Source organism: Hemibagrus wyckioides, linkage group LG16 (assembly GCF_019097595.1).
Source record: "Hemibagrus wyckioides isolate EC202008001 linkage group LG16, SWU_Hwy_1.0, whole genome shotgun sequence".
In the NCBI taxonomy this organism is placed as follows: Eukaryota; Metazoa; Chordata; class Actinopteri; order Siluriformes; family Bagridae; genus Hemibagrus; species Hemibagrus wyckioides.
The window spans coordinates 8,090,898-8,107,361 of NC_080725.1; the positions used below are offsets into that span (position 1 = coordinate 8,090,898).

Here is a 16,464-nt window from a genome sequence, read left to right on the forward strand (position 1 = left end):
CATTTTGGACAATTTCATGCTCCCAGCTTTGTGGGAACAGTTTGGGGATGGCCTCCTCCTGTTCCAACATGGCTGTGCACCAGTGCACAAAGCAAGGTCCATTAAGACATGGATGAGGGAGTTTGGTGTGGAGGAACTTGACTGGCCTCAACCTGATAGAACACGTTTTGGATGAATTAGAGCAGAGACTGTGAGCCAGCCCTTCTCGTCCAACATTAGTGTATGACCTCACAAATGTGCTTCTAGAGGAATGGTCAAAAATTCCCATAAACACACTCCTAAACTTTGTGGAAAGCCTTCCCAGAAGAGTTGAAGCTGCTATATCTGCAAAGGATGGGCCAACTCCATATTTAACCCTATGGATTAAGAATGGGGTGTAATTAAAATTCATGTGCATGTAAAGGCAGATGTCCCAAAACTTTTGGCAATATAATTGTATGTTGTTTCAAAGTATTATGCATAACACAGTTTGTCATGTGCATTATTGTCATTGAAATTGTTTTTCATTTAATGAAATTTTTACTTTGCATGTGTCCTTTTACAAAAATAAATAAATAAATAGTAAATACGAAATGTGAAATTTTACAATATAATGATTTATATATAAACATCTGAGTTCAATTAGTAATGGGCTCTTTGTGCATAAAATAATGAATTTGAAAAAGAAAGCTGCCGTATTTCTTGAATGAACGGATCATTTTTTTGAAAGCTAATTGCAATTTAAATCAAAATATATACTTACAGATCAAGTTACATATTACTTAATGAGCCCTTCTTTATAATTCTCTCATCCATTGAACTTTTATGCCCATGTATCGTTTCTGCCAGTAGTTCATTTGAGGATGCCAGTACGGCATCACCCAGAGCTGCTGTTTTGAGGTATACTTCTGCCCACCCTCATAGATCGTCCTCTATAAGTTCTTAATAGGGTTCAGGCCAAGGAATGATTGTAGCCCCACCATGATATTTTTTTTTGTACCTAGAACAACCAAGGAATCAATGTTGTTTTTTGCATAGGATAGTGCATTGTCCTGCATGACAATAGAAGGCGGTTTCCAGAAGGCACGATTCTTATTTTCATGCCATGGCAGGAAATTGACCTCCTTAGGGTCCTTGACGTGACCTACCATCTCACTTCCAGTATTCCTGCCCAAAACATCACTTTGCCGCCTCCTTGCTGACATTGCAGCTTTGTTGTTTCACCAACCATCCTGAACTCCATTCATCTCAGCCACCAATGCAGCAATGCATCATTTAATAAAACTGTTTGACAATTAGTCTTCATGTAATTCTGAGCCCACTGAAAACATTTCTCATTGTGAGCGGTATTTTGGGATGGACAAAATACAGCTTTACAAACAACTTCAAGCTTTTGGAGGGGATGTGGTAGCTTCGTGGTTAAGACATTGGATTATTGATCAGAAGGTTATGAGTTCAAATCCCAGGTCTACTAAGCTGCTACTGCTGAGCCCCTGAGCAAGGCCTGTAACCCTCAGTTGTATAAAATAAATTAAAATGTAAGTTGCTCTGGATAAGGGCATCTGCCAAATGCCAGAAATGTAAATGTTCTGGAGGATCCTACATCAAAAGGCTCTTTGGATTCCAGAGACACCAGCAGCTTCAAATATCTCTTTGCTGCTCAATAATGCCTGTTTTTACCTGACAAAAACTTTTCTTAAAAAGACTTTATCTAAGCAAATTTGTCTGTGCTTCTAATCTCATAGACACAAACATTTCTTTTCACAGATCAGTTATCTTAATCACAATCAAATGTTATTTTCATGCCTTTTGCAAGACTTCTGTTGCACTATTTCATACTTTTTATATTCAGAAAAATCTTTCATCCTTCCCATATTGTATGAGAACTGTGACCTGCTTAATAATGTGGAAAGACCTCTTTAAGTAGGTTTCCTTTTAATTAAGATAACCTGTCAAACTAATTACCAAATCAGTCATCTAAAAAGATGATAAAGAAATAAAATGAGCTTTAATGAAAACTGGAAATTACATGAAACAGACATAATTAAACTTAAAAAGGAATGCCTTATTTTACAGTTTTTTTTTTGTGCATAAATTAGCTAACAATTCAGTTTATTTGTATAGCACTTTTAACAATGACATTGTCTCAAAGCAATGTTTCAGTACTACTTTACAGAAGTATAGAAAAAAATATATAAAGATTAAGTTACTATTTTTATCCCTATTTTATTCCTAATGAGCAAGCCTGAAAAGGGTGGCATTTGGGTAACACTGTACAGTAAATAATGTAAATGTTGATAATGTCCTTTCTGCAAGAGCAACCAAGAGCTCTTGAGGAACTAGTAGGTCATTGGGAGTTGAATTACATTCCATTGCTTAAAAGTTCCATTACACCTGTTCCATTACAGGTGTGAGACTGGACTTTTCAAACCTGCAAGAAAACACCATCAGATCACCAGCCAGTTGTTGATTTTTTACAGAGCAGGGGGTTGCTAGTTGTAGTTTGTGATGTTCTTCAGGTCTCTCCACACATGCTGGATTGTTGGCTGTTTTTTTTCCATCAGAATAGCTTCTTTCAACCACTCTGATCTCCTTATCTCTTTGATGCATTTTTAGCTTGATCATACAAGGTTTTGTCCCCATTCCTGTATGCATCCTGCTTGGCACGACAAAACTGTTTTGCTGTAAATCATGGTTGTTTGTTGTTAAAGGATAGGAATGTGCTATGATGAGGCCTAAATCCTGACTGATACATTTCATAAATGTTATTTCTATGTAGGTTTGAACATAACTGCTATGCTACAGCCTTTTCTAGGATCTTGGAGATAAAGGGCAGGTTTGATATTGGTCTATAGTTAGAGGTCGAGGTCCGGTTTTTTAATCAAGGGTTTGATAACTGCTAGCTTAAAAGATTTAGGCACATAGCCAGTGCTTAGGGAAGAATTAATGATTTTTAGAAGGGGTTCGGTAGCTACTGGTAGTATCTGTTTAAGGAAAGACGTGGATAAAGGATCTAGGATGCAGGTAGAAAGTTTTGAAGAGGAAATTAGCGAAATTAGATCAGACTCTTGAAGTGGAGTGAATCATTCTAAGCTCTGATCAGAAATAGCTATATCATCTAAAGAATTATCTAACAAATAATTTGGTTTTAAATTAATAGTCTGAATTTTTTGCCTGATATTGTCAATTTTTTCACTGAAAAAATTCAGTGAAAAAGCATTCATTGCTGCTAAATATAGATGGTGTGCGCTTTTCTACAGTGGTTTTACTCCTAGTTAGTTTTGCTACAGTGCTAAATAAAAATTTAGGATTGTTTTTATCACCTTTGATTAGGGCAGAAATCTTTGATCTTTGATTAGGGCACTGATCTAGCAGCACTAAGAGAACTTTTGTATCTCAGAAGGCTTTCCTTCCACGCTAACTGAAATACTGCTAATTTAGTTTGACGCCATTTACGTTCAAGTTTCCTAGCTGATTGTTTTAAAGCTCGTGTGTGGTCGTTGTACCAGGATGCTAGTTTCTTCTCTTTAATTATTTTCCATTTAAGTGGAGCTACAGTGTCTAGGGTGTTCCAAAACATTGACTCCAAGTAATCAGTTGCCTGGTCAAGTTCTGTGGGGTCAGACGGCGAACCAATCATGCGTGATAATTTTGGTAAATCTCTCTGCAGTAGCAGACGTAAATGTACGCTTCATATGCTAATGTGGCAAATCGAGCATCTTGTGTCTAAGACGCATTTTAAATGAAACAAGATAGTGATCTGAGATAGCTTCCGACTGTGGAAGAGTGACTATGTTTTCTATATTTAATCCGAATGTAAAAATGAGATCCAGAGTGTGACCTCCATTATGAGTGGGTCCTATTACATTTTGATTAACACCTAATGAATCTAAGATGGATACAACTGCTGCTCTCAGAGGGTCTTCTGGCTTATCAAAATGAATGTTGAAGTCTCCTGCTATTAATGCTTTGTCTAAAGAAACAATAAGGTTTGAAGTAAAATCTCCAAATTCACTGAGTATGGCCCTGGGGGTCTGTAAACAACAATTAGTGGAATTGACTCTGTGAACTTATTATTTGTAGTTGCATATGTTAGGTTAGTATAAAGAACTTCAAATGTGTTGAATTGATATAGCTAAAACCTGGCGGGCAAGCTTCATTTAATGCTACATACTCGTTTTGTTTATCCATGTTTCTGTTAAGCAAAGAACACCGAACTCCTGATCAGTGATCAGTTCACATCAGTTGACAGAGATCTTATATTTAACAGTCCTAGATTCAGATCAAAGGAGCTGGCTGTGCATTCACTATGATCTAGTTTTATGTTAATCAGGTTACTAAAACAAATTTTCTGATTTCTGTTAAAACATTTTTGTTTGGCTCGGGGAATAGACACAGTCTCAATGTTATGAACCCTGAGTGACGACTCATTGCAGCCAGCAGACAGTCAGATTAGCCTGCTTGTCTGCTCCCTGGCCCTGGATTGTCACTGATTAACTAGATCTGCTCTAAGACTATGTGCTATGCTGCAAGAAATGAGAGCAGCACCCTCCCGAGTGGGATGGACACCGTCCCGTCCTAACAGGCCAGCCTTGCCCTTAAAAGAGCTCCAATTATCTATGAAGCCCACATTGTTTTTGGAGCACCACCTGGACATCCAGCAGTTCAGCGACCATAACCTGCTGCAAGCTACATCGCCACACCGCATTGGGATGGGGCCAGAGCATACTACAGCATCGGACATTGCCTTCGCTAATTTACACACGTCTACAACATTACTCTTAGTAACCTCAGACTGACAAAGGCGTATATCATTAGCTCCTACATGGAAAATTATCTTCGAGAACCTGTGCTTGCCTAGGACCCTAAGATTACCTGCAATGTCCAGCACCCTGGCTCCCGGAATACACCTAACCTGTGCTGCTGGAGCCCCTAAAGGCCTAGCTAATTTCATATGCCTTAAAATGGAGTCTCCTATAACCAGAGCTCTTTCAGGTTTCTCAGCGGGTTCTTCACTGAGGAGAGCAAACCTGTTGGACATGTGAAGCGGAGAGGAGTGGTGCTCCCATGGGCAAGCCTTGGCGTTAGCCTTGGCTACGCAACTATGCTGCCGAGTCGTCACCCATTTGCCCCACTGTGAGGGCTCTAATGCCAGAGTTGGGGGATTACTAACTCCACCTAGGGCATCCAGACTTCCCCCTACAGACACTACACTGCACTCACTGTCACTAACCCTCTCTAGTGTCTGGATGCGCACCTCTAAAGCTAATATCTTCTCCGTCAGAGAGCTAAAAAGCATACACTTATCACAGGTAAAATTAACACTAATGACAGAGGAAGAATTACTAAACATCCTGCAGCTCACACACTGTACAAGCTGAAAGTTAGTCATACTGTATGATCACGTACCTTTGAGTGATCACGTACCTTTCCTGTATGAAAACCGGAAAAAAAGGCTTCTCCCGAGAGAAAACAATAGAACAATTAACTGCCATGTGCAAGTAAAGATTTAGAAAACGAAACATGATAGTGTAAAATATTCAGGCAAAAGGGAAAAAATTAGACTGTATAAACTTCGAATAAAAAAACGCCGAAACAGGCAAGAACTCGCGCTTCAAAGACAGGAAGTGAAGAACTGATGAAAATGGACGGCTATGTATCATGTTTTTGTAGAATTAGGGCCTTAGTCCTTTAAATTGTATATCTGCATTTCAGCTTTCCTTTGACAAAGAACATTGCTTGTGGACTATCACTGCGCACTCTCCCACTGAAGAATACTACAGTAGAGCTTTTTTCTACAAGGACATTTGAGGCTTTTGTCTACATAATATGTGTGAAGGTCAATATGTGTCATCTACAGAATATGTGTGAAGGATATAATGTGAAATAAAATCAGTACTAGTCCCCTACACCCTCCAGAGAGCTTCTGCCTCTATCAAAAGTAACATTATGCAATGGGAACTTGACACGGGAACTCAAAAAGGATATGTGAAGTTCTGTTGCATTGGGACCTGTATGTGTTATTTTTGTTTGACACTATAATCCAAAGCAGGCCGGTGACCTCAAATGTGACTGTTGCTTTTTATATATATATATTTATAGTTACATAAATCCAAGTCTTCATCTGTGTTTCTGTAAAATTGTTTTGTGACAGTCTATTGTTAAAAGAACTGAAAAACTGCAATAGAATTGATCTTTTTGTTTAGAACTCAGGTTTCCTGCCTTCTCTGAGTCATAAACTGTTGATGATCTAGATGTTCTTTGAGTAGTGGTTTATTGACAATAACATACATATACTTGATACATGTGGCATCAAGTGCATCAAGCTTTGCAGGATTTGATGTCTTGAAATAACATTTGGTCGTCCTTGTAGGTACAGTTATTTAGACTCGGTCATCTTTTTTCATGTGCAGTGCTGCTTATACTGATAAACTTATACCAGTAGCACATACTGCCATTCCATTACCTTATAAATTGAATGATTATGGGTAGGTATGTATAAAAAATTGTCAGAGCAGAGTGAGTGTGTGTATATACAGTAAATATGTGTAAAATAAAGTCTTCCTGTTTATGAACATTATTGTTGTCATTTTGTCTATTCTATAGGTTCCTGTTTGCTGAGGACTCCTCAGTCTGTTTCAATTCTCCCTGAAAAGGAAAAACGAAAAGCTGGAGCCTTGTGGTCATCCTGTTCATCACAGGAGGCCAAGAATCAACCAGTGGGGGACAAAGAGGGGACTGAGGGGGGATTGCTCAGTGACATCAGGGAAGTACAGTGCCTCATTTGCTCTCTGCTGCACCAGATGTTTATTGCAGATCCCAACATCGCCAAACTAGTACACTTCCAGGTAATGAAAGAAAGTTGTGCCAAATAAAACATTACTAGAAATATATTTATTAAAAAAAAAATTGTTTACACTAATTACGACTAAATGGTCTGAATATTTAACTGGTGAGATATTTAGATTTATAGATCTAGATTTTGATTTCTTTTTAAATTGCATAAATTTATAAATATAATAAAAAAACATAAAATATACAAATATATAGAACTTGTTTTAGCCTTATCTTTGTGTGTTTTGTGTAGATTGGTGGCCAAAAACAAAATCAGTTAAAATGATTTGTTAGTATGGCACCAGGTGATGGTATGTAATGAACACTAGGTAATATGAAATAGCATTTCATGATGAAAACAACCAAAGCAAAACACAGACACATTTTCATCACTACTACCAATGAACTTGATAACATTATAAAGAACAAGCCTAGTAATATAAAGTCATTATAGTTATAATTGGGTGCTTTACATCCATTCCATTGTATTAGTGCCCTTTTCGTGGTATAAACAAGAGTATACAGTTTTAATTTGAAGATATGTGCTGTAATTCCTACAACATTTACCCAATTTGTATGTAAATACTTTCTAATAAACAAATGCATAGATGCTAGTGTGGTAGATACTTAAATAACAATAATAATTAATAGCTTTAGGTCTAAATATTTATGGGCATGACTGTAGAAGATATTGCTTCTATATTTCTTCCTCAAATTAAAGTGTTTGACATTTTTCATGGGTCGGTAAGTCTTAGAAGGTGGCCTTCACTTTGTGTGATGTCTATTGTTTAAATGTGATTCAAAACAAGAACGTTAGGTTAGCTGACAATAAAAAGAGTTCTAGTGTTTCATGCCTGATTGCTTCTCTTTGTAGGGTTATCCTCAGGCTCTGCTTCCTCTGACTGTAGCTGGCATTCCTTCCATGCACATCTGTTTGGACTTTATTCCTGAGCTCTTGGCACAGCCTCAGCTTGAGAAACAGGTAGACTGTCACATATATCCATTCTTCTCTCTATTTGTTCAGGCTTTTTGCTGTGTGGCTTGTAATTACTGAAGAAGTAAGACTCAGTTATGACATTTAATTTTATCATTTGTTTTTCTGTCTACTGATAATGGTTGTGTGTACTTTTTTCCTCTCAGATCTTTGCAATCCAGCTTCTTTCTTGCCTTTGCACACAGTATGCCCTGCCTAAATCCCTCACTGTGGCACGCCTAGCTATCAGTGTGATGGGTACTCTACTCACAAGTAAACAGATATTTGTTTTCTTTTCTTTAGTTTCTCATCGTGTTGGTCTTTGCTGAGCACTCTACAACAATCTATAAATGTATAACTCTGAAATGCTATTTTTCTTGTACCTAGTCCTAACACGTGCCAAGCGCTTTGCTTTCTTCATGCCCACCTTACCATGTTTGGTGTCCATTTGTTGGGCTTTTCCTCCACTCTATGATGATGTGGCATCCCTGCTGGTGCAACTGGGCCAGGTCTGTGCAGCTGATGTTGCTGCTAAAGCCCAGGATGTTGACCCATTTATTGCCAGTAAGTTTACTGCTTATTTGTTTGTTTTTTTTCCTTTTTTTAGGAAAAAAAAAGTTTTTGATTTGAATCCCATTTCCAGCATTTACATATATTTACGGACTATGGTGATACAAAATCCAGGAAATAATTCAGTTGATTATAATGATAAATTCTGCCAAAAGAGTAGTAGGCTACTAAACTATGTATATAAAAAAGTCTTACTTTCTTTGTTTAATAGGGCCGAATTGAGAGAATTATTTTATAAAGTCAAAAGTGTTCGCCATTAATGTTTTGTGTGTGAATAAAATTTAAATAATGTGAGATTTCCACTGTTAAACAAACTTTTATTTAAAACTAACCTCTGCACCTGAAAATGTAAAATAAATCACTTGTTGCACAGGACTTTTGTCAGAGACACATCCACCAAACCACAGGTGTTTAGAATAGAAAAAGCAAAAAGCTTTTATGAACTGTGTTGAATCACTATTTTTTAATATCAATTGCAGATAGACAGCAGAAAAATTAATATGTAATTATATGATGATGTTATATTAGATGTTGTGATATTAAATGTTGATCATTAATTATTGTCGTTCATGCATAAATAACCACCCTTAGTTAATGAACAAATTAAAATATTTCCATTCCTGGTTCTAATTTTCTGTGGCATAAATACCTAAAGACACTGTATCCAACACTGTATTATAGCAGGGTAAGAAGTAATGATCTGTAATCCTTACTTCTGTAATCCAAAAGGGAAATTAATAGCACAATAGATACACTACTTATTTAGTACACAGGATGTAAGATTCTCACACAATCTCACAAACAAACAAACAAAAATAATATAAAGAATCCCATCTCTCCATGTATCCTAACTATCCACCTCATCTGTCCTCTGATATGAAAACGACTGAGTTATGATCATAATGATTCTAACATTAAACTAGCATCCAGAGTCTGCTTGTCATACATTGCTGACAGAAAATGCGCGGTTTAAAGTGAACTCGTTTTCATGGTACACACAATGTTCTATTCTACATTAAATATTTAGCTAACAATCTGAAGTTACCTTGCAACAACAGTGTATGTTAACGTTAGCTCAGTCAACATTAGGCTAACATCAACAGGTGTAGACAGAAAATATGATTATCCTGACCTGAGCTAATTTACTGAATCAACTCACATCTCCTTGCTTTCTTTTCATAATGATGATATTAAAGTCATCTGTTGCTGCATCTGGTGTTTCATCACTGACTGTGCCGCAACTGTGATACCTGTTCATTACACCTTTCAGTGAGATAGTTTTAGAGTGTGCATGCAACGTTCCTGGATGCAGATGCGACTCTCTGTGCCCATCCCCAGTGGAAATTACGCCCCTGCTGATAGGTAAAAAATAGACAACCACATATCTGCAGCAGCAATAATCATTCACCAGCACTACGGAATTCAAATCCCAGACCAAACTTTCATTTATACAGCAGAACCCAGTGCTCTATTAGCTGCTCTGAAACGTACTGAAAATGGAAGAGAACAGAACTTCATAATGTTTTCTGACTCAAAATTTTGCTTCAAGCACTGGAATTTTTAAAAACAAAGAGAAATGGCAAGCAGAATGGGAAGAATGGGGAAATCTATTAGTAGCAAGCCTAGTTGTGGGAAAAAGCATTCATCCTTTCAAATCCAGACATGACCAAGTTATAAGGTGTCATGTAGGCAGGCCATACTATGTTGACCCATGGGCATTTATTGAAGGGTGAGGAAGCACCAAAATGTCACTATTGTAGCACCAACTTGTCTGTAAAACATATACTTTTGCCTAATTTTAATGTCATGAGAATTATAATCAGAACAATTTTTTTAAATTATTTTTTTTATAGTTATTTTGTAAGATGGACCCAGAAATACTTTTCTTGTAAGATGGACCCAGAAATTCTTTTTGCCAGGGTAATTTTATGAAATGCTTTTATTTTTATATTGTATCTATTATAGTATATTGTTTATATTTTTTAATGGTTAATCTGTATTTGCTATTAAATAGCCTATGAAGCTGACATGGCAATAAATCCAAATAAAATAGAGTTGACAATCATATAGACTATAGCAGTATAAGCAATGCTAAAATTTAAGCATCTAATTATTTAGTAACTCTAGATGGCTTTAGCACTGTCATCAGTTGCAAAGTGTCAATGCACATTGACATGATGTGATTTGCAATGATATTTACAGCATTTGGCAGGCTTACATAATGGTGCATTTTCTTTATGATCAGTTAGAATAAAATAAAAAAGGATGGCAGGGGACATAGGATTTTGTTTTACACGAAGTCACCAAGATGAGCTTTCCTGTTTTTGTTCATATTTATGTAGGTGGAAAACATATTGCTTTAGTCGTGTGCACTGTCACCACCTCGATTTAACCAAGCATGTGGTAGCTTAGTAGTTAAAGGTGTTGACTACTGATCAGAAGGTTGTGAGTTCAAATCCTATGTCCACCAAACTCCACTGTTGGGCCCGTACCCCTCAATTGCTCAGATGTATAAAATGAAATAAATTGTAAGTCGCTCTGGATAAGAGCATTTGCCAAATGTTGTAAATGTAAGCAAATAGGTAAGCACCTTCCACTGCATGTGCACATCAAGTTATTTAACCCTAATTGAGGCAGTAGCTTACACTGTTAAGCTGTTTTAAAAGGGTCAAATTGTTGTCCTCATCACCAAGAAAACAAATAAGGGGATTGTTGAAGCTACTACAATTGGGTTAGAAACTGTCAAATGCATTATAGAATACTGTAGTGGAGACCATCATCTTCGAGGAAAAATGTGGTCAGAAAAGAATCTTGAATGATTGATGTTCAATGTAATGTCCAGTCACAAAGTTGGCATCAAAAGCAAAAGGCTTTGAAATATTAGTATGCAACTTTTTTTGGTCAGGCAGTGTATTTTGTTGGGAACTGTTAATTGTAAAAGTTTCTTTTTTTCTTTTCTTTTTTTTTTTTTAATATTATTGCTTAAACAGTTAGTAGATATTAGTAAACATAAGGTTGCGTGCACAGAGTAGTGAAGGAGGTTAAGTGGAACTACAGAAGGAAACTAGAGTCACAGTTTCAACATAGTGGCTCTAGGTGCCTGTGGCAGAGACTGAGAATGATTGTCTAGAACTGGTGTTCAGGTTATATAGGATGCCAAGTCTGTTCAATCTTTTCCTCACATACCTCCTTTAGCAGCCCTGAGTCACCTGGACAGCAGAAAGAGGAATTTTTAAAATGCTGTTTGTCGACTACAGTTCAGCATTTAACAGCATAATTCATTCCATACTTGCCACCATGTTTGAGGGTCCTGAGACTTAGCCTGTTGCACTCAATGGATCTCCAATTTCCTTACACAGACCAGAAGCAGTACAGGTAGGCAATCATTTCTCATCCTCCTTCACCCTCAGCACTGAAGGCCCCAGGGTTGTATGTTGTGCAACTGGTGTGGGAACAGCACAAAGCAGGAAGGCAAGCTTCCCAGAGGGTAATGCAATCAGCTGAGTGTACAATCTGCACTGAGCTCCCTAACCTGCAATTGATTTACAGCAAGCAGTGCTGGAGCAAGGCCAGGAAGATAGGGAAAGGACCTTAGTCATCCAAACAATGGACAAGGGGAGCACTTCTGCTCCTTGAATGCAAACACAGACAGCATGAGGAGGAGCTTCTTCCCATAGGTCATCCGGGCCCTCAACCAGTAGAAAACATAGAGAGCTTGTACTGGACTGATTGCATAACATCCAATACCTCAAATGGACTTTTGCACAACTCACTTCAAAGACAATCATTTCACACCCATTGCACATGCTTTGCACTTTACTCAATAGTATACTCATACTCATTTTACTCATATCAACATATCAGTCACTGATATGATAAGAGAACTAAATGTTCTCTTTTTTTTCCCCAAGTCATTGTACAGTAGATTGCATTTCCTTATTATCTATTTTATTTTAAAGACTTTTTTGAATCTCTATTTCTTTTGTACATGGGCAGTTGTAAAACATAACATGTCGTACTGTGTATGACACAGTATTTACCTTTTCTCTTGAATTCTATAATCATAGATGACTGGAAAATGTGGAGGTGGCTGGGTGTTGCTCTTCAGATTTTGCTTTTTCTAAACATGTACATCAATGCTGCCAAAGCAAAAACTTTTACAGAACCACATACAAAGTCTTTCAAGACTACTCAGATGATTGTTCAAGATCTTCCCCGCAAAGCTCAAACTTCTTTCTAATGGTGGCTAGGGAAATCGCACCATCCTGGTGCCATGTGTTCCTCGGGCTCCCCAGCCATCCACATCATTTAAAAGAAAATGTGATTAATCAGACCAGGCCACCATGGGCGTCACTAAGCCATTTTGAGGGGGGCTTTAGCCCCCCTAACATTTTAACTCAGCCTCTTCTGCGATTCTCCATAAACTCTACACAAATTGGTGATCACCTCAGTCCCCTTTAAATTTAATATGAAAACAGCAGCAGACTTTGGCTCTTCCCCGTCTTTCAGCGCGCTCTTCAATCCGCAGACCACGGCATCGCAGAGCGAGGATCAGAGGACGCGTGTGTGTGAGAGGGAGAGATCAGGAAGATCTTTGGCTTGTTCAGTTCTCAAATGTTATACACGTCTATGCAATACAGTGGAATGCTGCAATGAGCTTACCATCATACCCTGTTAGTCAAACCTTTATTTTAATTTATTTATTTTATTATTTTATTTTATCTATTATACCCTCATTGGGTGCTAAGCCCCCCTTAAATGAAAATCCTAGAATCGTCCCTGCAGGCCACCTTCTTCCATTGCTCCGTGGTCCATTTCTGATGTGCGTATTGTTGGCACTTTCAGCGGTGCATAGGGGTCAGCATGTGCACCCTGACTGGTCTGCTGCTATGCCGCCCCAAACACAACAAACTGCGATGCACCGTGTATTCTGTCATCAGAACCAGCATTAACTACTTCAGCTATTTGAGTAACATGAGCCCGTCTGTTAGATTACACTACTCGAGCCAGACTTTGCTCCCCATGTGCATCAATGAGCCTTGGCTGCCCATGACCCTGTCACTGGTTCACCACTGTTCCTTCCTTGGACCACTTTTGATAGATACTGACCACTGCAGACCGGGAACACCCCTCAGGAGCTGCAGTTTTGGAGATGCTCTGATAGTCGTCTACTTTGAGGACAAAATGTTCACTTGCTGCCTAATATATCCCACCCACTAACACATACCATGATGAAGTAAATATCACTAACAGTGATTATCTCCTCATCTGTCAGTGGTCATAATGTATTATGCCTGATCAGTGTATATTAGTGTATGCTGTTTTTACTGGGATTTTCATTTGTGTAACTATTATTCTGGATCTGCATATTGTCATTATCCCAATCTATTATTATTATTATTATTATTATTATCATCATCATCATCATCATCATCATCTAGAAAAACAGCTGAAAATATTAACCTAAGAAATGGCAGTAATAAATAAATAAATTTGTTTTTATTTTGCTTTTGAAAATTTTATTGTAATGAGAATTTCTGTCTCATGCCCAAAATTCATCACATGAAATCTTTCTTATGCAGTAATCAGCTAAACAAAGCTTTGTTTGTGTCTTAGTGTCACACAAGGGTCCTCCAAGTGGAGGAAATTTTGTAAAATAAATCAGTGATGTATTTTAGGCTGCCTTATAACTGGTCATCTTGTTTTCTCAGGGCTTCAATATTTGCAGGAGAGTCTGCAGAATAAACTGGAACCACATGTGGGATCATTCAAAGTGGCTGTGCCTAAGAGATCTGCTGAAGAGCTATGTGGAGCTGACCCAGATGTCCAGCTGTGTTACTGTATAGAAGCTACTTTCATGAACATCATTAGTACCAGTACCCAGTGATTATAAAGACAAAGTTAAAGACAGGAGGAAGTTAAATATTATGTAACTAACTGGAGTATTCTATTGACATGACAAGCATGTCTTGCAGCAACTAACCATAAAATTAGTACAAATAATGTAATGCAATGAGTTAAAGCAAATTATAAGAGAGAACATATAGTAACATTTGTTAAAATTGCTTTGGTCCTTCAAAATTAGTTTTTACAAGGTTAAATTTAACTACTTTATGTAAAATGTAAAAATGGAGCATAAACAATCACTCAATTAAAAGTAACTTTGGCAATAATAGCTAGTAGTCTGTGTTGGCCAGATGTTTTTGGTTTGCTTTCAAGACTACTTTACAAAGAATATTTTCTTTGTTCTGAGGCATTTTCTTCTTAGATTTAAAAATTATTAAACAGAATCCCTTTGTGATTTTGATTTGAATATAAGATTTTTTTTTTATTATTCTTTTTTACATTTCCACTTAGTTTTTTTTCCTTTGTTTTTTTATACTGTAACATGCTAGTTTAAAATAAAACATACAATTTAATAGTTTCTTTGGGAATGGTGTTTGCATTTGCTTCCTAAATAGATTGTGCTTAAATATGGAAATTGAAAATTCTTTACTCCCAGCCATTTCATGGCACTATTAATACACTGTTTAAAAAATGGGTTAACAAACATATAACCATGACCAATTTCTATCATATATGTCTTTTAAGAGGTTGATGTTTTAAGAGGTTGATGTTTACACTATGTTTTAAATGTTATTACATTTTGCTATTTACATTATGTTTAGGACTTGGTTTGGTTTAATGACTGTTATTAAAATTTTTACAACTAGCTGAGACCTGTCAAGTGTTCCATCTGAATTTTGAGTCCTTCTAAACACAGAACTGTACCAAGTTCATAAGAGCTCCCTACCCCAACCCACCATGTGTGTCTAGCTAATGTCTGCTTTCAAAGAAATGACGATATTTAAACTGTTCCTCAGAAAACTTCTGACTGTATTTTACTGTTGTGCCATGGAGTTTTTCAATTTAATCATACTTGTAACACAAATGTCAACATATAGATTGAGGGATAAAAATATTACTATGTAGCCGTCTGCGAATAGTTAATCCATATTACCATGCAGACATTTCTGCTCACTTTGATTTCACTGATATACTGTTTTGAGCTTAAAAGGTATTTTCATGAGTCAGACTGCAAAGAAGAATAATTGTTGTGGTTCTTTGAGCAGCAGGTTAAATTTGATTGTCATATTGGATTATTTTCTCATTTGACTAGATAGCATCTCTATGTTTTGGCCATTGAAACCCAGTGGGAGACTTTGTCGGTAATGTAGTGTTTCCTTAAGCATACTTATGCAATATCCAAAAAATAGTGCACTCAAATTAGAGTACAGTTATAAGGTAGTAAACAGAGATCAATGATCAAATCAAGACAGGAACTGTAGTTTGTCTTGATTTGATTTTTTACATCCGTTTACTACATTGCCACTCAAAGTTTAATTGGTCTATTGATGCTGAATATGTAGGTGCTTTCAGCAGTGGACAGAGGTCATCATGAACACACTGATAGGTCTGCGGCTGCGCAACCCCATACGCGTCAAGCTGTGGTGTTGACACCTTACTACCATCAATCTAGCAACATTCAGCCTTGCGGATCCTGTCACTGGTTTACTGGCTGTCCTTCCAACCGTTAAAACCAGGAACACCATGGACTTGCTGTTTGACATGACCTCTGTCATCTAGCCATTGTGTGGCACATATAGTATAGCCTTTCATTTGTGTATTAAACTTCACTTTAAAATTGAGATGTGATCTACAGTCATGATCCCAATAAATCACTTAAGATGAGCTGTGTTATGGGTGTGTCAGAAACATGCTGAAATATCTGTCCATGAAATGCTTGACTTATTTGGCACATGACCTTTTGAATGTCATTAAATTTCATCAATCAAACTTGCTATGATCGCATGTGAGACAACCATGTTTTATTTGGTGGTTTAACCCACCTCAATTCCATCTGTAGCTGACCTTGCTGCCACAGTGTAAATTGTCAATTAATTGCAAGATTTTTTCCTCAACACTGTGGCTTTTGAATTGTTTCCATTTTTATACAATGTATTTCATTTTAATATTTGCTTTAAAATCTACTTCTTGGAAATACAAACATTTGAATATTCTTTTAACAATTGGAAAATAATTGCATATTATTACATTTAAGCAAGGCA

The 16,464-nt window shown here is 37.1% G+C and overlaps 1 protein-coding gene across 3 annotated transcripts in view; it reads left to right on the top strand.

The window, feature by feature from the left end:
* The window catches only part of ints2 (integrator complex subunit 2), a 64,762-nt gene extending 49,696 nt beyond the window's left edge, over window positions 1-15,066 (top strand). Inside the window, exons 22-27 of one of the 3 annotated variants that reach the window (XR_009206860.1) lie at window positions 6,586-6,827; window positions 7,688-7,795; window positions 7,954-8,059; window positions 8,174-8,350; window positions 11,552-11,731; window positions 14,068-14,205. Coding sequence is in view for 2 of the 3 variants with exons in the window: in XM_058411654.1 (XP_058267637.1) it covers window positions 6,586-6,827; window positions 7,688-7,795; window positions 7,954-8,059; window positions 8,174-8,350; window positions 14,068-14,243 (809 nt within the window). In the remaining variant the exon portion in view is untranslated. Of the gene's footprint in view, window positions 1-6,585; window positions 6,828-7,687; window positions 7,796-7,953; window positions 8,060-8,173; window positions 8,351-11,551 lie in introns of all 3 variants that reach the window. The other 2 variants (XM_058411654.1, XM_058411655.1) reach the window with 2 other exon arrangements.
* The last annotated feature ends 1,398 nt before the right edge of the window (window positions 15,067-16,464 follow it).